We start from the raw sequence: 24756 nt of genomic DNA on the forward strand, positions 1-24756 counted from the left end.
ACAGGAAAGTCGGCTCTGCTATGGCCTCCTTTGGTCAGCTCTAACATGGCCTTGAGCAGTAAGTAAACATCTCCCTAGGGGCCAGATGTGTAGGGGAAACGGGGAGGGAGGGACAGGACAGATGCGGTAATATGTAAAGACGTCCTCTCACGGCGTGGTTCCAGTTGTGAAAAACACGCCAGCAAATAAGGAGTGTGGTGTGGGTGGTCGGCTCGGCGGCGCGCCCAAGGTCGTGCCCGCGCACTGTTTGTCCTCTTCATTAGACGCTATAGTGTCAGATACCGGGAGTGTAATTAGAAGAGATGAGGTCAAAGGGAAACGCTGTCTTCATATGTTTGAACGCGTTTTAGCAGCTTCTCCGTGAGCTACCACAGCCTCGGCAATGAGCGTGGAAAGTTTGCAGAGCTGGCTATAATCCGTAAGCATGAAAGACAGAGACGTTTTGCAGAGGGGAGAGAATCGCTCCTTTCAAAGAGCCGACGTTTCACTTTAAGCGTTTCAAGTCTGTATACTGACAGTTAATAATGTGGTGCGTTCTTTACATAGCAGATTTCCTGCTATAGGCCTACAAAACAAATAGGAGCCGTAAGCATCAGAGAATCTCATCCACCAGCTGGTGAACACGCTCACATTTGACCTAATAGTCAATTATATTGTTTTCGTAATGTTAGACAGAAATGTAAAAAAGGAAACTTCTAAATTCTAAAGACCTTTTCATACCCCAGCTGATTTAAATCAGAAGGAATGCTCTGTGTTTTATACTGATGTGGGATTGTGCAGGGAACGTTGTGAGAGCTTCACAACAGAGATGGCTGTCAGGAGATTTATAAATGGGTTTGGGATAATTTGTATTAAATGCTATAAACTGACTCACTCATTTATAAAATCAGTCCAAGGGAATTACACATCAGCCAGTTAGTCATCTCAACAGCCCGATTAGTCCCCATACACCCCAAGCGAGAACTCCAACGCCCAGGTGCACCATTTTTCCACTCCAATTTACGGCTTCAACACCCGAACTGCAAAAACACACACCTTATACACACCTAAGATAAGTGTAATTCGCACCATTTTCTCACTCGCGGGGGAGGAGACAGTGATCAGTATGTTTATTTTAATGGTATAGGATATAACAGATACAGGATTTATGAAAATCAGGGATTATATCCATACAAAGACAACTATTGCCCGTTAAATATGTATAAAAATAAATAAGTTGGCCACTTAATGGCATGCTTTGAGTAGTATCATTGCTGGATAAATTACCTAATAACTTTTTCTCTAATTATCACTTGACTTTGAATGTGTTTAGGGCATGACAAGGCCAGTAATTTAGGATGATTCTACACTCAGCTCTGAAATCGAGACGTCTTTATCAGAGGGAGTAGTCTTGTTGTGATCTGAAGGCAGTCTTTCTTTCTTTTCCGTCTCTGCCTGTGCTTGTGAAGCTATTTGTTCCGCTGTGCCTTGTATCGAGCGGCAGCCTTTGATTTCTGAATCTGGAAATAAGATGATTTGCAGACATCAATGCGTTCTCAGCGGCCATGATTACAGCTTGGGAGTAGATCCACACAAGAATTTGTAGTAAATCCCGACCCCCTGCCCCCAAACCCCTGAACCCCCGCTCAGCGACCGAGCTTCCTCTTGGTTCTTGTCATGGAAAGGGCTATTAGGATGTTTGACAATCCCAGCCTGTTACAACTCCATCAGTTAATTGGATACCTTGTAGCGTCGCTGGTTTCTCTCATCTGCTACTTTGAAAGACAAAGGCGCGGTGGGGGCCCGTTCACACCTCTGCGCTCAGGCGAGCATAAAAGCTGCTCAGCCTGACCACAGAGGTACCACTCATCCCTCTGACTCCAGAGAGATAAACATCTACTGAGCTCCGCACAAGGACCTATACGACAACTTTATTTTTTTTCCAGTTTTTTGGCTCGCTGTCATTCATCAAAAATGCAAGTTCCTGCCAGGCCTCTTGGATCCGTTTGCGCCTACTCCGTGCGTCCTGGTGCGTCACTTTATGGAAGCACACCATGTAATGTGTCGCCGGCGAAACCAAGTACGGGAAAATCATTCACCATCGATGCGCTGCTCTCCAAACCAGACACCGTCTCAAGGGAAAGGACCGGCCTCACGGAGACTGTGAAGTATCCTTCAACAGTGGGTTCCGTCTACTCGGTTCATGGACAGATGCACTCATTGCCGCAATACGTCTACAGCCCGAACATGGTTCACCCTCAATCTGGATACCCTGTGTACTACTGCCCTACCTACGGCTACCAAACCACCTACCGTGGACCTCTTTACGCACAAGGTAAACAGAGAAGTCCACCTTATGACTACCTTAACTGCATTCCATTCGGGGCATATTAAATACTTTAATTTGCAACATTGAATGAACGATTTACTTGGCAAAACTTGTCTCTAATGTTTCATCCTCAACCTTGTTCCACAGAAGCGGCCATGACGAAAACTGGCGTGCACATGTTCAAACACAAGGCGGGAAAGTCCAAACGTATGCGCACCAGCTTCACGAACGAGCAGTTGTCCCGGCTTGAGAAGGAGTTCGCCCGGCAACAGTACATGGTCGGGTCCGAGCGTTTCCTGCTGGCTAATTCTCTACAGCTCACCGAAGCTCAGGTAAGCAACCACACCCCCAAATATGCTTTCCCTGTTATACCACATTATAGGCCTACAGGCATATTCAGTTTCAATAGTATTTCTGTTTAATTAATCGAATGGTTTATTTCTTCATCAGGTTAAGGTTTGGTTCCAGAATCGTCGTATCAAGTGGCGCAAGCAGAGTTTGGAGCAGCAGCAAGCCAAATTGGCTAAACTAGGACTTGCCATACCACCCAAGAGCCCTGGTTCCCAAGGTCGTGAGGACGAGGGCGATGATGAAGATTTTAGCAACGAATCAGACATCGACATTGAAGGCTCTATTAGCGACTGCTGAATATGATACTGTGGACAAGAACAAGCCTAAAACTTTTTGTAAATAACTTCAGTGGTCCTATGGATACCGGACCTAGTCTATCTATTTGTACAAAGTATTTAATTAATAGATATAGATCTATATTTAAGTGTCTACCTTGACAATGTTGTTTTTTATATGAAGATTTCCATTTTGTCATGAGAATGTATCCTATATTTGACATTGCAAAATATACTTTATTTTTTAAAACATTTATGTTTCTTGGTCCTTACTCTTAAGTCTTGTCAGTATTTAGATGATAAAGGATGAAAACAGATCTTAAATGGTTGGCTTGAAGTTCTTAAAAATGTGCTAAACTCCAGAATTAGGTGTTGTGGCTATTATCAGAAAAGGAAAAGAAAAGGATTCAGACTAAAAGGGTATAAAGGCTGCAGCTGCCATTACATTCAGCCAAAGTAATTTACCCCTGTTCACAAAAGTCCATCCATTTTTAAAAATGTAAACCCAAATAGAGGCTTGGACCATAATTTAAGTGCAGTCCGCCTATAAGTTCTCAGGCATGAACTAAAGCCATCATGTGGAATTAGACTTAAAACTTCACACTTAGCCATTTAAATCAGGGCCTGGAAACTGAGAAGAGATATCATTTTATTCAAGTAGCCCTGGAACCATCCAAACATTTCTGCTGATCTTCAATCACGAAATGTCAATGGGAGAGATTTCAAGAGAGGAAAACGGGAAGTCTTCCAGGAGCCTCTCTGTCTCTTTCACTGTCTTCCAGTTGAAGTAGGTTCAAATGCACTTCAGTTCGAATAAACACCAGTATGTTAAAAATAACAGAATAACAGAGGGGGTATGGAAGAGGGAAAGGTAGACAGATTGGTAGTGTGTGTGTGTGTGTATGAGAGAGAGAGAGAGAGAACATGTGAGAGAGACAGAGACGGAGCCTTTTAGATACGGCAGTGTTGTTTCCAGGGGTCCATCATCCAACACGAAAGCTTGTTAGCAGAGCCTAGCTCATCCCTGACCAGGGTTAACAAGCATGGCTTGCTTATCCATCTTTACAAACACCACAAAGATACAAACTCTACTGAATAGATACAGGCCTGGCATTTCCTATCAGTAATGCTCCATGAAAATCCAATCAATACTCACAAGCATTAACTGTAGGTAGCCAATGGGCAGAGTCGTATTCAGCAGTATGTGGTGCCCCATGAATGCCATGGAACAAGTCCAGGCAGGTGCGGAATCTGCTCCAACAACTTGGACCTTAAAGACAGTTAAATATTCATTGTTTTATTCACTGTCTTTGTTAGTGATTTTGATTTTGATGGTACATAGGCTTGGTTGTTGATGGGCCAGGGCCACTGTGTGAAATCCCCTACATATAGCACCAGGAATTTAACATCTCTCCTGTGTATATTTGAAAAAAATAAGGTTATGCCTCTGGGAGCCGCAAGAACCTGGTTTTGCTACTGATCTCTACACTTCTCTGGGCATCTCAGCGATCGAGAGTCAAGTCAAGTCAAGTAAAATGTAGGGGTCATTTTTGCTTTCCATGCCTCCGCTTATATCATCTATGTGATATTACCTCACTTGATAGCCACTTTGCATTAATAAATAAATTAACTTAATGAAAATGTCAGTGACTGAGTTGTATCAACAATAGTAGAGTTTAATCAAGCTTTGACACTCACTTAGGCCAATATAATTTCTCAACCAAATTCAGTTGAAGGAAATGATAAATAATATTACAATTCATGGTCACATAATGTAACACATTAAAAAGTAACAATAGAAGATTTTTTTAAAAAGTAATGCAACACTGATGATGAATTGTCCCACTAAAACACACACAGAATTACTTTAATACATCCGGTGCTTACAGGATTAGAGAGCGAAGGAAATGAAAGCCTATTAAAGATGTACACCAACAGACAGGACCCAAATCAATCTCATTCCCACAGGAAAGGAGGCCTGGCACGTGAGAGACAGAGATCTCTCTCATCACTCAATCTCTTCTACCCTCCACTTCTCTCCCTCTCTCACACTGTCTCTCCAACTGTGTGTGTGTTTAAGAGGCTAAGAGGTGAAACAGGACTGGCTCAAAGGGAAGGATTAGGAAATGAAAGAGTCTCTTTCTCCTTTATAGATCTCCCTCCCTCCCCTGATTCTCTCTCTCTCTCTCTCGTTCTCTTTTTGGCCTGGGCTGATCAGGTGTAATCTCTCACCAGTGGTAAGACCGAGTGGAGGGGGGGGGGGGTCTTGGGAACCCCCAGCAGGGGTGAGGGAATCTCACTGTCCCAATTAGCCCTCCTCCACCCCAACACACACACACACACACACACACACACACACACACACACACACACACACACACACACACACACACACACACACACACACACACACACACACACACACACACAAACATGACTGACCCCCTCCATCCTGCTTACAGTGATCCTCAATAACCCCATGCCCCATGAAGCCAAAGTCTTCATACTGTCAGAATGACATGGCAACTTCCTTCCATGGCATCCAAGGCGCAGGTGCGCTCATATTGTAATCCTTGCAAAAGATTACAATTACAATAAAACTGTTTCTTCAGACATAACAATACATACAATTTTTTACAATTTTTTCAGACATAACAATACATACAACTCATACAAACACACACACACAGACACACACAGACATACTGTAATACACACAAATATCTTGACGAACATAAAGAGTGCACTCCTACAAAAAAAATACCAGTGTCATTGTCAGCTGTCTCTGCTCTAGTGTAGGTGGCATCTTGAGTGAAGACCTGCACCTCATGCTCTGATGTTGCCACTTTGAAACAGTGGGCTTGGGGCAGATTGCAGTGCTTTAGCGGCCCAATGGTCATGCTAGTACCTCTTTATTGGATTGGCACAGTGAATTAGCTGAAAGAAACACTGTGATGATGGTGTTAGTGTTTCCAATCCTAACCTCTGTGTTCATACAGAGAGATTAGCCATCCATACTAATTAACCTTTGCAATGCTGAAAGCAAGCTGTCACAATAACCGGCTTTAGCAGATCCCTGGCAGACGGCACAACCATACCTAAAAGGCTCTGTCTCCAACTTAAAATACACCAACAGACAGACAGAGAGAGAGGAAATGCAATAGAGAGAGAGAGAGCGAGTGAGACTCACACACTTGTAATTCTAATTACGGGAAAAATAATGAAGTGAGAACTTGAAAGAACTTTAATTATGGTCATCAGACTAAAATGGTGACATTAGTAGTAGCTGCTTACTGCCTGGTCTATGAGTGAATAATAAGAGGACATGGGAAAATATATCAGGTTTGAAACTGGACAATATACATTAGCTCTCTAAAAACATACTACCATAACTATGCATAAGAAAAGAATATGAAATGCAAAATAAATTAAAAGACACTGGCAAATCAACAAAAACAACTGACAAAATCTAGGCCTAAAATACAGAAATACAAAGTTTATAAGTAGTACAATTTGAATTTTATTGGAGGAGCCAGTCTCTTCAAGTCAATTTAATAGTCATTAGCATCCATCTCAGGCGTTTGAAGTGGATGGCTGGCTTTGTCTCTGGGTCAGTGGTTTAATATGGTGCACACAATGACATCTGACGCGGAGCAAGACAGCTGAAAGAATTCACTCGCAACGGTCCAGTTTCAAATGAGTGCTTAATGGCAGACCGTCCCACAGACATTCTCAATGAGCCCCTCTCTACCGACAGGAAATGGTGTCGTTCCTGTGTTCCGTGCTATTCAAAAGTAAAAGGGGCTACTCCGCACGAGGCAAGTGCCAATTCCAAGCAAAGTGATTTGACTGGAGGACAATGAGCGCGGCAGGCAGTCGTGCAGATCTTGAGTCAACAGAAAGCGAGTAGGAGAATGACCTTGAACAACGACAAAGCCATCACGGCCGACTTGTTTGTGAGTACTGTCCGTTAAAATCAGAACGGAACATCGACGTCATTGACGTCTCAAGCTGATTTTCTAATAAATACATTGGCATAACCCTAACGATGTAATTGGCAATTGTCAAAGCTACAGGCTTACAACTGAAATACAGCGGGGAAAATAAGTATTGAGCACGTCAACATTTTTTTCAGTAAGTGGGCATTTCTCAGATTTCGGGCCTATTTGGGTTACTGAAATTTTGAAAAATAAAATTCAAAATTTTACTAATTGGTATGCATCAAGTTATCAGTCATTTTGATAGGAGTAACCTTGTGAGCTTGGTTGAGACCACAATATAAGGGAATTTATGATTTTTTGTCATTTTTCAGGTAAATGTCATTACCATCACATCATCTAATATGTACATTTTAAAGATGAAATAGTCAATCAATGATCAATTATGGTTTCACATGAAGTATAGTTTATCTTGAACTTATTAGAATTGTTGAACTTTACTTACAACATGAATTATAGTCGTTTAAGTGTCTTATTTTTGTATTTTTTCACTCGACCCTGGCTTGGAATTTCATTTATTTGAAATAAATGCCATATATCATATCTGTTTTCATCCAGTGGCAATTTAGACTGTCCAACATTGTCAAAAATATCTAATTAATGTAATTTATTGTAATTTATACATAATCTATTGGCAAAAATATGCATGGTGATGGTGATGACATTGCAGTTCTGGTAATGACATTTGTTCCGGTGATGACAAATCACTGATCGTAATCTATTGCAATTAAATGTTTATAATTTAGAAACCCAAGTTGAACTGACTTTGTGAAAAAAAAAAACTTATTTCTTTTAAAAAGAGTACTTTAAATGTATCTGCAAAAATGTCATCACTAACACAGTCGTCATTACCACTACATTTCAAGCTATAATGTGCTGGTAATGACTGTGCTGGTGATGACATTTATACCGAAAAACTACCCTGAGAAGCAAAAATGATCACCATGCAAGTACAGCTAGCTTTCTACATGTAAACTACATCATTTAAACTATTAAAGTAATTTTAAAATTTCAGGAATATTCAAAAATACAGAAATACAATGCGTATGGTAATGACACATAATAAGTGTACATGCCCAAAACGAGGGATAAAGAGTAGATTTTCTTATGTTTCTGGACATCAAGGCATCACTCCACTATTCCACTGCGATATTAGGTGACCATGGTTACCAAATATTTTTTTGATGAAAAAACAGTAGCAAAGTGCCTTTATGTAGAGTGTGCTGGTAATGACGGCTAAACCATGGGACAGGCAAACATTAAGCAAAATAAAGCAGGAAATGCATATATATGCATAATGTGTGCATGCAGTTCATTAGTTCAGATAACATTTAATTCATAAGCATGATTTTTTAAATTAATTTTTGATAAACAATGTTTGAGATATGGCACAATATGTGAAAACTCTGGTTTGCGGACAACACCAAAACACTGATATTGTACCATAAAATACCAATAAAATGTGTCTAAATCATGAGTAGGAGCAACCATTAAAAAAGTCTAGCTTGTTTTTCTTTATACTAATTAGTGATGCTAAACATTATTAGAAATAATGTGTTTTTAATAGAATTACACCCTGTGGACAGAAATAGGCCCCAATTCTGGGAGATACCCAAGTATACTTCCAATGAGGCTATTTGCATGAAATTTTCACCAGACATTATAGTATTAACTCAGATAATCCACACATATAAAAAAAATCCAAACATTAAAGTCCATAGGTAGAGTTAAGTGCAATAAAGTGGAATGACACAGGAAAAAGTATTGAACACGCCTGCTGAAATTTCTTAAATACTTTGTGGAAAAGCCTTTATTCGTAATGACAGCTTCAAGGCATTTTCTGTATGATGAAACTAATCAGTCACAGTATTCTGGTGTGAGTTTGGTCCATTCTTTTAAACAGATAGTCCTTTAATATTGAAGATTTCAGGGGTCCCTCTTGTGAATCCTGATCTTTAGTTAACTTCCAAAACTGCTTAATTGAATTGAAGTCAGGGCCTTGATTTCCTTTCTCTGAAACCAATTGAGAGTTTCCTTTGCTGAATGGTTTGGATCATTGTCCTGCTGGAAGGTCTAGCCATGTCTCATCCTCATCATCCTGGTGGATGTAAAGATTCTCCCAGAACAAAATGACTCCATTCATCAACTGTATGAAGTCTGCTAGTACCATGAGATGAAAAACAGCCCACACCATGATGGCACCACCTCCAAACCTCACTGTTGGTAGGGTATTTTTAGGGTGATACACAGTGCCATTTCTCCTCCAAATATGGTGTGTAGTATGACATCCGAAAAGTTACATTTTTAACCAGAATACATTCTCTCAGTATTTCATAGGATTGTTCAAATGTTGTGTAGCAAACTTTCAACGAGCTTCAACATGTTTTTCTTCAGCAATAGAATCATGCTGGATGAGCATGCATAAAGGCCATGGCGGTGGAGTGCATTACCTATGATTTTCTCTGTAACAATTGTACCTGCTGCCTCCAAATCTTTCTGGAGCTTTCTCAGAGTGGTCTTTGGCTCTTGGGCTACTCTTCTGGCTATCCTTCTGACTTCCTGGTCAGAAATTTTGCAAGGAGATCTTGTGCATGGCCAGTTGATGATGTAGTGATGTTCCTTCCACTTGCAAATAATGGCTCAAATACTGCTTGCTGGATGATTCTGAAGTTTTGAAGTGCATCTGTAACCAGTTCCATTAATATGCTTGGCAACAATAAGGTTGCAAAGGTCTTGGGAGAGCTCTTTGCTTTTACCCATCATGAAATGTTTCTTGTGTGACACCTTGCTAACAAAAAAACTTTTTATAGCCCACCAGTATACTAACCCAGCTTATATCAATTTGCACAGATTCCTCCTCCTCCTAAACATATGCGCGTGCACCTCCAACTTCAGCTTCTTCTGCTATGCTTCACAGATGAGCGAAATCAGGATTTGAATAGACCTGTTCAGCCTAAGCTACGAGGATGTCAAATGCAATCATCAAAGTGAACATAATGTGAACATAATGTGAATTTCAAGCTATTGTTTATTACCAGACATTGCATGAAATTTTTTTTTTTTTAATCCAAAAAAAAAAAAAAAAAAAAATGTGTAGCTAAATGATGTTACGTACAGACTATCAAAAACTATAGACATCCAATGTCTGGACTAGTGTGCGCACAGCTACAGGTGGTTCAGGTCTTCATTTCGCATGCAGGTGGTATGGGCGCGCATACGAGTGCTACTTTTCCCAGCTCTCGGTCGAGTGAAAATCCGCAGCTTTTTAGGAGTTCAGATTAGCTGAGCACACACTACCTAATGCGAAACAAAACGCTCAATTAGTTTATTAATGAACGGAGGTGCGAGTCTGAGCCAAGCGTTACGCGCGCCGATATGTTGCCTCTTCACCACCACAACCCGAGGAGCTTCTCGCAAGCCTCCGGTTTCTCTGTTTGCTGACACCGACAGCTTCAATTAGGGTGTGAAGGCGCCCTCAATTGCCCACCTATTTAATATGGGTACTTCTGTCGGCATTCTTTTGTAAAAGCGGGATGTAAAGATTGGATATGATGTAACATTTTAACTCGAAGCATTCCAAACAGGGCTATGGAAAATAAATCAGTGTTAGGATACTAGGGTAGGCCTATTTGATACTTGCTTCGACCAATTTAGCACAATGAGCATGCCTGGACAATTAATGTGAGCGCTTTAATTTAATTCTATTAATGTGTCCAAATACACCAATGAGTCCGAAACCCATTCGTCTGTGTGTACGACTGGAGTTCAAAATATTCCAGTTGTCCTAGGTGCAGTGAACAGACAAGTGTAACAATAGACTAACGTAATACAAAATACATCTACTACAAAACACAAAATCTTTCAGGGAATTTAGGCCTTTACATCTACAGTTCTGTGGCCTAGAAATCTAGACGCACCCTAGCGGCAGCACATGTAATTTGCAGCCAGGGTAACAGTTCTGATGCTCTAGCGCCATCAGGTGGCCATGTTTCATAGGGTTCCACAAACCCAAAACCAGAACGTAGGCCTGTAGGCTATGTGTTCAGTGTGTGCACATTAACATTACATGTCTGCCTATACATCGTATCAATTTAGCCCATCAAAATCTGACTGAGAACTGGAACCGAATTGGATCTCCATCATGAGCCCCTGCTAGGCCTATTTGTTGCCCTGAGCATAATTTGAAAAATAAATAAATAATTAATTTTTTGTTGATCTATAAATCCACGATCTCTTATTTGGATTTCCTTTTTGTTATTTTTGTCTATGCTCGGTTCCTGTAAATTCACTGAAAAATGTACGAGCCTTGTGCATAGCCTTTTCGCCACCAGGCTGTAGGCTACTCAAGGCTTCAACAAATGTCCAGTCGGAAACAACTATGGAAGCATATGTGTAGCTTTATTCAAATGAGAATACAATCTGCAATATGCAATTCAAAAATACATTACATTATGCAATTGCCAATTCATTATGTAATTTAATATTGCAATAATTTCCAAGAAATTGTATTTTAATCTGCAAAGTGACAATGCAATCCTAAAATCAATTTGAATAATTTTGGTAAAAAAAATAGAATAAACATGGATTGAATTGCATTCTATTTTGCCATGGTACTTCAGTCTCAAAATTCAAATGGTAATTTTGCATTTCAATTTTCAATTTCATTCAAATTCAGTTTCATCATTGAAATATGTTTTCAAAATGCAATCCTACATTGCACTTTGAATATTAAATTGCAAAACGAATTGACAGTTAAAGGAGAATTCGGTGTGATATTGACCTAAAGTGTGTTGAAACATGATACCGAGTGTGAACGTATGTCTCATAGCCCATTTTGGCTTGTCCCCTGCACTCCAAAATCTAGGTGCAGTGAACAGACAAGTCTGACCAGAGCCTGTTTACGGAGAGCCAGATCACTCCCTATTAACTCCATTGTACCTGCAATCTGCTGTACTTCCTCTAGGGGCGATCACGAATAAGTGCAAAAACAATGGGGGTCTATGGAGCTAGACGGCTAAATGTGTCTCTTTCATTGATTGTGGTTTCTGCAAGCTCAATATGGATTATAGGTCAAAAGTTGAATGAACGAGGACTTACGTCCTTTCGATTTCTTACAGGTTGGGTCGTTGTTGCCCACAACACACTAGCTTTCTGCTAATGAATGACGTCATTGACGCATTTGAAAGGCTTTTTAGATCAAATAAGTGGATCAAAAAATATAATACTCAGCGGTCTGTATTTTCTCTGCCCCCTCTTTCGCATGCAACATTCAAATTTCTGGGCAAAAAATTATATCCAGAGAAAAGTGGATTTGAGGGGTACAGCTCCATAGACCTCCATTCATTCTGCACTTATTCGTGAGCGCCCTCATGTGGAACCAGAAAAGGAACTGCAACCAATTCAGAAACCGGAAGTTTCCCGAGAGTGATGGTTCTCCCCTTATTAGACATTCTCTGGTCTGACTCAACGGACAGATTACTAAAAATGGACGACAGAGTGGGCTATCTAGCCCTACTTGTCCGATTTGATGTCAACCTGGTCCGTTCAAAGATTTCTGAGGCCTTACAGCTAATGGGCGCTAGCCGGTGGGGAGACCTTCTGTGGATATACCACTGGAGGGAATAGAGGGTTACCTCTCCTATGAGGGAGATTGCGGAGCTCTTTGGAGTTCACAGGACAAGTAGGGCTAGATCGCCCACTCTGACGTCCATTGTCGTTAGTTAGGCCTAAACTCACACAGCCTCTTCTTGCCCTGCTCACACACACACACACACAACGGAGACTCCCCTCCGTGGTCTGGCTAGCCTCATAAGCGGACCGGGGGGTGCGGTCGCTCCGGGCCCACGGCTGTCATGACCGCAAAGTATTTAGCCCAAAATGATCCAAATTGTTTTCAGGCTGGCATTGTCAGTTTTGCCAAATATGTTTTCAAAATGCAATCCTACATTGCACTTTGAATATTAAATTGCAAAACAAATTGACAGTTAAATGATGAAACTGAATATTGAAAATTGAAATGCAAAATGAATTGCCATTTGAATTTTGAGACTGAAGTACCATGGCAAAATGGAATGCAATTCAATCCATGTTTATTCTATTTTTTAACCAAAATTATTAAAAGTGATTTTAGGATTTCATTGTCACTTTGCAGATTAATACAATTTCTTGGAAATTATTGCAAATTGCAATATTAAATTGCATAATGAACGGGCAATTGCATAATGTAATGTCTTTTAGAATTGCATATTGCAGATTGCATTCTCATTTGAATTAAGCTACACATATACTTCCATAAACAACTGCAGTTCCAATCAATACCACAAGAGAGCGTCAGATTAAAAGAATAACGCGTTCCTCCACACTACTTTTGGCACTTGGTCTGCACTAGGCAACATTGCCTACAAAAATTATTCTGAGACCTCCATGAGAGATTTAAATTGACCGAATGTATAATAATGTTTAGGCCTTTATGATAATCCCTGGCTAATGCACAAAGATATATCTTGCAGTATATATATATATTGTGGATAGGTAATTTGGCTACATATATAAATATATCAAATACAGACAGATTTATTTACTTGTAACTGAATTTCTCTGGTCATTGTATATCCTCCACTGCCATGATCTTTTTCATGTTTTTTTTTTTCATATTTTACACATTCTGATCTAAAAGGAGATGGCTTGTGGTGTGTGATTTTAATTAGTCCAAATGGCACTAGGTGATGACAGTGTTGCTAAGGTGAGGATTTTCACACCAAGTTTGATTACTTTTCCCCTCACTGTACCAGCAACACTTGTACGCATTTACAAGGCTCATGTTCTACAAATGTAAAGACTATTGCACAGAACACCCCCCCCCCCAATCAAATATGTGTACAAATCTATATGAGAATGCACTTAGCCATATCTGATAACACAGTGAGAAAATGAAAAGGTTTTTCCTTATTTAGGACATGTAATGTAAATGAGTAGCATACCATAATTTCCAGGCCTGAACGAAAGAAAAGAGACTGAAGCAAATGAGTGCTGGTTGAGGTGGGTCAGGGCAGGGATTTGAGTGACTGGAAATGTGGCGATTAAAGTCATTCTTTAATCATCACCTTGTTTATGGAGGATTTAGTTACTAAATAGCTTGACAGTCTTGATCTGCGGTGTAATTATATATTCCTCCCCCTGTTCCTAAGCAATAAGTTACAACGTCTCATAACATAAATGATGAACAGGCATAGAGTATTAACTATTTTATTTTTACACACAAAGGAGATTATGGGCTATTTATGTGTAGAAAATGTGCATGGTGTTCACACATAATAAACACCAGAGATGTAAAAGCACATACACATGCATGCACACGCACACATACACACGCACGCGCACACACACACACACACACACACACACACACACACACACACACACACACACACACACAGTTTTCCCCTCATATCTTCTTCAATCCCTCGCTTACTCCCTCCTTGCTCTCTCTCTCTCTCTCTCTCTCTCTCTCTCTCTCTCTCTCAGCATGGTAGATTTTAATTCTGTTTGCGCACAGATGGTTCGTTCCTCCATTAGTATTCATTACAGACTGCATGAACTCTTAATTACAGAAGGATAGAGAAGAGTGACAGACAGAGAGGGAAAAAATCAGAGTGAGGGTAAGTGTGGGGGGGGGGGGGGGGTGTTCTTGCAAAGTTGAATATCTTTTAGTTTGTGAGAAAGGTGTGTGTGTGTGTGTGTGTCCTCACACACACACGCGCACACACAAACACACACTATGTTAAAGTACATCTCAAATTTACCCCTATATGAGCAGCTCAAGCTTGATCATTATGGGGAAAAACATGACATCACTTCTGGCCTGGACAGGAGACAGTTATCTAGTGCCCTAATCAATCCCACATTCTCTCTCTCTCTCTCTCTCTCTCTCTCTCTCTCTCTCTCTCTCTCACACACACACACACACACACACACACACACACAAAAGAGGGACAGGCAATGTGCGTGTGTGTACACAAGGCCACGATGTAGCCACATGGACCTATCTGTTTTCTCTTGGGAAAATAGCTTTGGTGTAAGATTTCCATGACTCAAAGCGCAGTTTGGCGATTTTGTTCGTCAACCTCAGGCAGAAATTTGAATGGAAATGACTGTTACGACGTCAGAAAACCACTTAGCCTACTATAGTGCCTCATTATTAGGCTACAGTTGTGCAGGTAAATGGTGTCGGACGGAGATAGGCCTACATTAGGGCCCAAAAAATACGATATAAGCCTATTCCGTAGACGCGTATATTTCGTATAGACCGTAAAAATGGTGAGAGTTGTTATTTGACTCATGACTCATGGCCAAAGCATGTAAATATGAATCTTGATTTGAATCATGTTGAAATATAACGGTCTCTACAATTAATTATTAGGCTATATCGTAACCCTATTATTATCCAAATAATATTTACATTTCTATAACATTATAAATTATTATTATTATCATTATTATTATTATTATTATTATTATTGTGACGATGATGATAATAATAAAACGAATTCCATTCATTTCAGAGGGTGATGTATGGGCTACAAGCAAACTCCCCAGATTATTCATGAAAATACTCGAAGCAGTGTGTGTGACTTTCAAAAGTGTTTCTCAGTCAATCTGTTCAGTAATGAATTAATTATTACTAATAATTAGCTCCCTTTAGAAGGCGCTGAGTACGTCTTTATGGGCTTGTGGCCTTAAATACCCACTGTACACGGTGTCCGCACACTCAATCTCTCTGCGTAATGATTTTCTAATGCGCTCACGAGGTTAACGAGCAAATCACAGAGCTAAACGTTAACTCTAAATGAACACTATGGCCATATTAAATAACCCCGAGGGGGAAAGGGTAACTTTCAGTAAAGCAGAGGTTGACAAACTATTCACAAAAAAACATGTTATTCGACGTGCGGGATTTGTTTAACGGCATATGTCTCTCCGTAGTATGTTTGCCCCTGCACTAGTATTCACTCCCGCCAACACACTGCGGGATACATCGTTTTTGGGGTATTCAACAGGCCAGGAACAGGTGCAAGTCTACTGGCCTCGCAGGGAGATGTTATCACTGTCCAACTTTGAGACCAACTCTCCGCTAGCTGGAAGTTAATATCTCACCAACCGGAACGAACTCGCAGGTTTCTTATTAAATCCGCCCAGCTCTGGTTATAGACTAAACTATGACTCTATAACCTGACTCAACGGCTCCCTTTCTCCTACAAACAGAGTTCATTTGTATATGGCGCATATTAAAGATAGGCTAGGCCTACATTGTTATTAGGAGCAACAATTATATCCTAACAGTCGGAAGAGACTAGGCTACTTTAAGTAAACTGAAATGAAAAGTTATCGAGTGTCCCCTACAAAATGCATTCATGTATAGTTTTTTTTTTTTTTTTACAATGTGTAGGGAATATTACAAAATTATACACAAACTCATTGTATCCAAATGCATTATTGTAAACCCCGTGCCATGTGGCCAGTTTGTGGCGCAGCGTGTGCCAACATTGCGTTAAAAACTCCATGTAAAGAATAGCCTAAAGGTGGCCTGTTTTTCCCCCCAAAATGGAGTGTTGGTGAGTCCAGCTGAGAAACATATTTTCAATTTAATAGTATAGTAGACTATGCGTCACATAACATAAGCGTTGTGTGTCCAATACGTACTATACATACGCTAAGGACTTCAAGCTGATAGCCTCAGCGAATCCCTCTTTGATATAGAGTAGCCTAGCCTAAGCAATTTTAAGAAGACTAACCGATTCCTTTAACTAATGTCATCAAATGATTAATATGCCTTTCACTGGGAAAGGTTATTTGTTTAGTTGTGGTGCGGTCGTTTGCCTTATTTAAACTTGACAGATTTTGTGAGGTGTAAATATTCCCTCCGACCTCTCGGAGGCCTCTGATGTGTATGACTGTGCAGGTAACTCAATACATGTAAAGTCGGCTTCAATCAGAATCCAGATAATGGAATCTGTCGACAGGCAGACAGCAGTAATCCAGTAATGCCAGAGTCCGTAATTAAACTAATTATGATCATTATTGCATTCAAATGAATGTAAACTCCGCCTACTCCCGCATTTAAAAGCCAGGTGTAGCTTAACAGCTCTGAGTGGCAGGTGAGTCCGCCCAATCAGAGCGTGTCTGGTGTGACATGAGCTGGGGTCTTCCAGGACCTTGCGCCTCTCAGCGCACTTTTCACTTTTCTGGAATGGCTTCTGAACATATTAATTGCACTGACTTGTAGGGTCTTCAAACTGTCCTGCAGACACCTTCATGCCACAGAACCCCGCGGTTTGCGCCATAACTATATGTGATACGGCATCTATGTAATATTAATTAAGTGAAGGTGAGTGTGTGTCTTCTGCTGGACTTCGCTCGGATCTGCAAGGACTATTGAGGATGTTTTCCACAGCTGGAAAGCGTTGTTTTACTATTGAATCTTTGGTAGCAAAGGAGAGCCCGATGACTGCCGACGAACCTATCCGGCCAACAGCGCTCAGCTACACCTCAACGCCGACCGACGGTTTCATGAGTGGCTATCAACATCCAACGAGCCGGTCTCTCTATCCGAATCCGGAGCTGGTGTTCCCGGAGACCGTCAGCCATCCGTCTCTCACCGTGCACCCGCACCAGCTCGGCAGCGCACACCTACAGCACCCGCACTTCTTTAGCACACAGCACCGGGAGCCTCTCAACTTCTACCCGTGGGTCTTACGTAACAGATTCTTCAGTCACAGATTCCAAGGTAAGCAGGCATACTTGTCCTATATTTTTATTCATAATTTAAGGATTTAATATTTTTTTAATTATTATTAATAATTGTTAAATTGTTTAATTGTGTGTTCCTCATCTATATTTTCCCGACAAGCTGTAGCCTATAGGCTACATTATAGGCCACTTTTAGTGTGCGTGCAGGTAAAGAGACCAATTAGGCTATTAGTAGTGTAAATATTGTTATTGTTATTATTATTGTAATAATAATAATATAAATGCGATGCTTTTAGTTTTCCTGTCATGATTTTTTGTGGGCTATCCATTTGAAAATGTCTTTGTTCCGAGAAGAGTCGCTCGTGTAGCATACTTTATCTAAAATTTTGTTGCAGCGCTCTCCGTTATGTGCCGGTGGCAATACTTCCGAGGTGGTGGCAGGGCCAGGCATAGATAGCGGGAATTGTTTTGTGTCGCGAGCTGTAATGAAAATGTACGATTAGCCGGTCGCCCGAGGGCTGAGGTTTGCCAAGCAGTCTGCTCCCTCTCATAGACCCCGGGGGCTAAACCAGCTCATGCGCTGGTACAGGAGCGTGTGTTGCCACAGACAGAAAAAATAAACTCAGTCCAATGTAGGGTATTAGTAGTAGAAGAGGAAGACGCAGAGGGGGAAAATAATGTATCTTCATCTTGTGGACCTATTTTAAGAGCAGTAGTGGCCATTAAGAGGTTGTGTTTTGCCTTACGAAATTGTTAAATCTATTTTTAGTAATTTCCTAACCTGGGAGGAACGCATAGCTTACACCTACACTAATTACTGCATGATTATTGGATTACAGACTTTATTAATTAGTATGATAATGCAATGCTTCAGTCTATCGTTGTATTTAGGGCTTAATCCCATTTCTCACATAGACATAGTGCACATGTAGGCTATGTGCCGTTTAATACTTGTATGTTACAGATTTAAACCTACCTACTTACAGTCTAACTAATTCACAAAAGTAAATATGCAAGTGTGTTTTCAGCTGATTTATGAATATCCATTCACTTGGGCTACTGCAGCTGCCAACATTGTGTAGCCTACTTATATTAGCCACCGGCCATTGACACTATTGTTGTAGGTATAAAGTGCACTTGGGCAACAATCTCTGCAGTCTAAATCAAACTTAATCAATTAAATCATAAATATAGGCGTGGCCAACCTTAGCATAAAGGCCTATATTATGAGTAGAATATATCGCCTCTTCAGAATATAGGCCTACCTCACGCCTGCCTGAACGCATCCAAATTACCTTGGCTACTATTAGATTTGTTTAGTTATGACTGTTTTGTATTTTAATACACTTAGTGTCAGCAATCCCTTACAGGCTATAAACCAACAGATTGAGGTCGGCTGGTCCCTGCGGTTCTCAGACACCACTCTCACCGCAAGCATCATACAGAAATGTAACATTTTGTTTGCGCTTGACTGCTTACTACGCTGTGACATTTTTCTATTGTTGATCAGTACCATATGTGGGCAGTGTTATATAGATCAAGTTAATATTCCAAATTCTTATCCATTGCCACGTAGGGCCGCATACGTTTAATATTTTTTTTTATAAAGGATATTATTTAATTAAAATAAATCAAATAGCCTTTCACGTGACACTGGGTAGACTATATAGAGTCAATTATTAATGTGAAACATTAACTTAGCCTACTGCAGCTCAAAATATTTTAAACTTCGGTAAACTTCGGTTACCAAAGTGTCCAGTCTATATGGAAGGCCTGATGCAACACAAGATAATACCATACAGTTACTAGAAGTAGGGCTATTATTCTTTTTTTTGAAAAAATATTGTGCAACAAGCATAACTGCTATGATGGTGGTGTGCTTAAAGATTCTACCAGTTATGCGCCCTCCGACTGCTTCCGGCGTATTCAGTGCAGTGGGAGGTTAATGAGCGAACGGCTTTACCACAGGGCCACCTGACCTCGTGCTGCGCCCGTTTCCACTTCACTGCGTCGAAATACCTTGTGCGCATTCCCGGAGCTGGACCCTCTGGATTCTAATTGTTTGTTTTTTCTTTCTTCTTTTCAGGAAACGACGTTTCCCAAGACGCCCTTCTCCTGCACGGGCCGTTTGCTCGGAAGCCCAAGCGTATTCGAACGGCATTCTCTCCGTCACAGCTCCTACGTCTGGAACGAGCTTTCGAGAAGAATCACTACGTTGTGGGAGCAGAGCGAAAGCAGCTCGCCAACAGCTTGAGCTTGTCAGAAACACAGGTAGCCATACATATGAGTGCGCCCATAAACAGTAGGGTACCCTAACGAGCGCATCCACAAACATACTCACAAATGTAGGCCTACTTTGGCGCGCATCGCCTTTTAGGCTCCATAGGCTGCTCTCTGAAGGGTAGGCCTTAAACAAGTGCAAAAATGTAATAGCATAGCCTAGGTCCTTTATTGTAGTGCGTGATCAGTTTTAGTCCTTGTGTTTTGCCTCCACGGCAAAAATATTATGTGCAGTTTATTTTTTTCCTCATACACTATACAAACTCATCTCAATACTAAAAGAAAGCTATTTTGCGTGGCCTACATTAATTTAGCCGCAGTAACTAGAGGAGCCTATATCTCTATGCATTTCATTCTTTAAATAATCACAATAGGCCTACCCTATTCGAAAGCTTGCTTGCATGTCGAAAACATGGTTTTGTAAATATAAAATAATGTGTTTTTGATCAGTCAAAATAGAAAACCCCATTTCGTTGTACAGTAAAGCTATTATTCATTTCCTAGACATATATAAGGATAATAACATTTAATGGCACGGCAATTATGTTAATATTTAAAATAATTGAAGAAATAGCTTACTATTGTTATATAACCCTGCTTTGTTGTCGCGTTTAACTAAACGTGATTACAGATCCAAATTGCTGAGCAGCTACAATTCTGACATATAGCGCAGCGCGCTGCATCAAAATGGAAAATGCATTTAAGGAGTTATGAAATTATCGTTTGTCGAAATACATTTCTTGAGAATATTTTTGCCTATGGATTTGACGACTACAAATAACAATATTTAAACCAAAACGACTTCTGCCCGTTGCGGTTTACCTATCCATGAACAAATTGTCGTTATTATCGGTTCACCATCTTCCATCGGTCCATCTTACGAGTGAATATTGTAAGCTATATGATTATAGTGAAATAGGCCTAATAACCTGGGTTCCTTTGAACTACAGGATTGGGTTACTTTGAAATAGAAAATGTATTTTTGCGAAATGTTTGCGAGTTTTTAAAAATACAAATTAAGTTCTTCACGAAAAGTGTGTGCATTTCAATTTTATCTGTTGGCTAAAGTGTTTCAATCATTCACAAAATGCTGCCCTCTCGCTTAGCCAAGGCCTACTTCACACTGCCTGTCAATCAGCTGAATAGCTGCCTGTCTTGTCTGAGCAAATCAATTAAGCGGAGAGATATTTTACTTAAAAAACACACACTCACACACAAACTTACAACACTGATTTACCACAACCAAATTAGTTTCCGGCAACGCGCGAGAGAAAAGAAAACATTTGCCGCTTCCCGGCCACTTAAACGATAACCTCAGGATGAACTGGAGAGAGCGCGGAAAGTGTGGAACCAAGTGATGGCTTTATTTGCTTGTCTCGTGGAGGCTATTGTCCGCAGGCTAATGGGCTATGTTACAGCGTTTAAATTAAAAACATGACCTGTAGGAAATTTCGAATAGTCAACTTTTTTGTTTGTGCACTTTGGCAGATTAGTATTAAACAGTGCCAATGGGCTTGACTGATCACTGAAGTTGCATTCCTGATTCCTTGTAGGCCTGGCAGTACAAGTGACTTGGCAATTAATTACGGCAATTACTACGTAATTCTTCATATTTATGAATAAAAAAAATAAATTAGTATTTTTAATTTAAAATTTTATTCTAATCATTCAGCAACCACCAACCAAGTAGTAGCCTACAAAACATAGGCTAAGCAATAAAGAAGAATTAAGTCAGCGAAAGAACATCGTCCAATTATGATTTACGGTTTGAGCTGCAATTTCACAGTAGCCAACGACAGCTATAATGATGAAAGAAGGGGGGTATGAGGACTTGGAAGGACACATTTTTATATCCTGTATTTTCATTGTGACGACTACAATGTAACATTGGAGCATGCAAGACCAGTTTTATCATCAATGTTTGCTACCACCCACGCTAAAATGGCAGATTAAAATACATTTGCTTAGAGATTGTGGTAGAAATAAGTTAATTTAATGTTTGTTAAGTTATTATGTACAGGCAAAAATTTGCAATGTTATCTTCTGCCCTGGAACGCAAGTCATTGAAACATAGAAAAATAAGAATTTTGTAAATGGTTTTGTTAAGCCAAAGGTTAGAGTCCCGTGGTGCTAACTCTTCGATCATTCCTCCTCAGGTGAAAGTGTGGTTCCAGAATCGCCGCACAAAGTACAAGCGGCAGAAACTGGAGGAGGAAGGACCTGACAACAGTCAGAGGAAGAAGGGGAACCATCACATCAACCGCTGGCGTCTCGCCACCAAACAGACCCCCAACGAGGACATAGACGTCACGTCCGACTCCTAAACCCCCCCCCCCCCCCCTCTCTGCGTAGACGTCCCAACCACGAAAACCGCCCCTACTCCACCTTCCTCAACTAAAGACCAAGGACGGGCCCTATTTATTATGTTAAAATGATTAGTGATCTGTAATAATGTTTCATGTGCACTGGAGGACTGAGTGTGTGTGGAGAACCAAGACTGATTCTACAGGCTCTCTGCGAGCCTTCTTGTCACTGTTCAGATAACCAGGAGACCAATGCCACTAAAAGCACGCACGCACACACACACACTTTCTGTTTCTCTCTCGCTGCCTATCTTTGTCTATTTTTGTTCCTTACAACACGTTTGTCTGTATTCTGCTATCTTTTCTCTCTGTGCCCACAAATTTTCAGAAATTCTCCTGACCAATTTAATAATCTGGTTGAAGAAAATATGCATTATTTCCCCTCTCATCCACGTCCATCCTCTGCGGGGGTACGTGAGAGCTGATGTTTAAACATGATTCAAGCCTTGGATGTCTTTGCTGACTGCAAGTGTGTGTGTGTGTGTGTGTGTGTGTGTGCGTGCATATTGATGGTCAGACCGCTGCATGTTCATAGACTGTTTATAGACAGCTGGGCAAAGGTCACAGTTGAAAGGTCAGCCTCTGTGTAATCCTGACCTTTGAGTATTTGACCTCCCTGTTTTGCACATTGGTGTCTAAGCAGAGGGTGTCCCACGGCTGCTGATGTGTGTGTATGTGTTTGTTTGTGTGTGTGTGTGTGTGTGTCTGTTTGCATGTAAAATATGATCATGAACACTTGGGCTCAGGTTCACACTTGGGTGTGTTGAGAAAAGTGAGAGCACAAGCATATGCTACTGTGTGTGTGAGTGTGCGTGTGTGTGTGTGTGTGTGTGTGTGTGTGTGTGTGTGTGAGTGTGCGTGTGTGAGTGCACGTGCGTGTATCAGCCAGAGTAAATAGGACATGATTGCATGAGTGTGTGTGAGAGTGTGTGTGAATTATTATTATTAATGAGCGATGCTTCATAGGAATGTGTGTGCGCGTGTGTGTGTGTGTTTATCTGGAACATTAGCCATCCTTGGTTCTCACACGGTGAAATATTTGCCAACAAATATCTAATGAATTTTCCAGAACAAAAGTTGTAAAAACAAATAAAGATGTTTTAGAGAGAAAAGTCCAGAAGTCTCTACTAAGCCTATTTACAGTTGTTTTGATAGGGCAAAATCATGGAGCCTTATGCCAGTACACTCTTCAGAGGGCTCCTGTGTCAGCTGAAAAGAACTATTTCTCTAATGGAGGGCTCTGAACTATCACATACCCTCAAACCCACCTGTGCACACACACACACACGTGTGCGCACACACACATTCACACCTGTGCGCGCGCACACACACACACACATACACACAATGTCTTCTCTAATGCCGTTTTGTCAGAGGAACCGCAAGGCATCTGTGTTAAATGACCCACCAAATGAACTCTAAATGTGTAGAGTTGACCACGACTACTGTTCTTCGGCATGCGTGTTCTTTCCACCACACACATATTCACACACTCACTCACCACACAATGAGCGTGTCAGGCACAAAAAGGCCCAGAAGTTTGTTTTGAATATGCTGGACACTCTATCCAGGTGTCCAGGTGTGGATGTACACACACACGCGCACACACACACACACACACACACACACACACACACACACACACGCGCGCGCGCACATGCACACATACACACACGCACACACACACACGCACACGCACATATACACACACACACACACACACACACACACATGCACACATACATACACGCACATGCACACATACACATACACATCCTATACACTAAAATGCTTTGAAGCATCATTGCTGTCATTCCATCTTTAAGTAATGGAACAGGAGATGAAGAGGCACAACAGCAACAGTGGCTAAACAAGCTCATAAGTTATTGCTAGTCGTGTGTATATGTAGAGGGGTTTCTATATGGAGTCATGTATGTGTGTTTGTACAAGTACGAGTGTGTGTTTGTACGAGTATGTGTGTGTGTGTGTGTGTGTGTGTGTGTGAGAGAGAGAGAGAGAAGGGTGTTTGTGTGTGTGCTGGCAGAATGCCTAACGAGTTCCACACCTTCACGGCGCTCCACTTAACAAACAATTACTCAGAATACCCCTCTGTCCCCTGCTGCCACAATACACTTGGGGAAGAGGGGAAAGGGAGAGATTCTGTGGAAGTGGGAAAGGGAATTCTCTTACCGAAAAGGAAATTGTCTTTATCTTTAAAACAGTAAAAAAGAAAGATATCTCCCTCAGATCTATCGCTATCGAAAATCTTTCTCTCCAGCCTTGCAGCTGTTCTTCACAAACAAAGCACTTACACTTATCACCAATTCAGCCAGAAAGATGCAAAAAGGTAAATCTCAGAGCCCATATTTTTGTGCAAGTGTGTATTAGGCATGTAAGTGCATTTGTGTGTGTGTGTGTGTGTGTGTGTTGGCCAC

At 40.9% G+C, this 24756-nt stretch overlaps 2 protein-coding genes across 2 annotated transcripts; both read left to right on the forward strand.

Moving 5' to 3' along the window:
• Window positions 1-1863: 1863 nt before the first annotated feature.
• Window positions 1864-2956, forward strand: noto (notochord homeobox). Its single transcript, XM_048228298.1, has 3 exons — window positions 1864-2314; window positions 2456-2640; window positions 2759-2956. The coding sequence occupies exons 1-3, from the start codon at window positions 1954-1956 to the stop codon at window positions 2954-2956; spliced, it is 744 nt and encodes a 247-aa protein (XP_048084255.1). The 5' UTR covers window positions 1864-1953.
• A 14234-nt stretch (window positions 2957-17190) lies between these two features.
• On the forward strand, window positions 17191-23410 carry emx1 (empty spiracles homeobox 1). Its single transcript, XM_048228149.1, has 3 exons — window positions 17191-17715; window positions 19765-19949; window positions 22115-23410. The coding sequence occupies exons 1-3, from the start codon at window positions 17370-17372 to the stop codon at window positions 22280-22282; spliced, it is 699 nt and encodes a 232-aa protein (XP_048084106.1). The 5' UTR covers window positions 17191-17369; the 3' UTR covers window positions 22283-23410.
• Window positions 23411-24756: the final 1346 nt, after the last annotated feature.

Source organism: Alosa alosa, chromosome 19, assembly GCF_017589495.1.
Source record: "Alosa alosa isolate M-15738 ecotype Scorff River chromosome 19, AALO_Geno_1.1, whole genome shotgun sequence".
NCBI lineage: Eukaryota > Metazoa > Chordata > Actinopteri > Clupeiformes > Clupeidae > Alosa > Alosa alosa.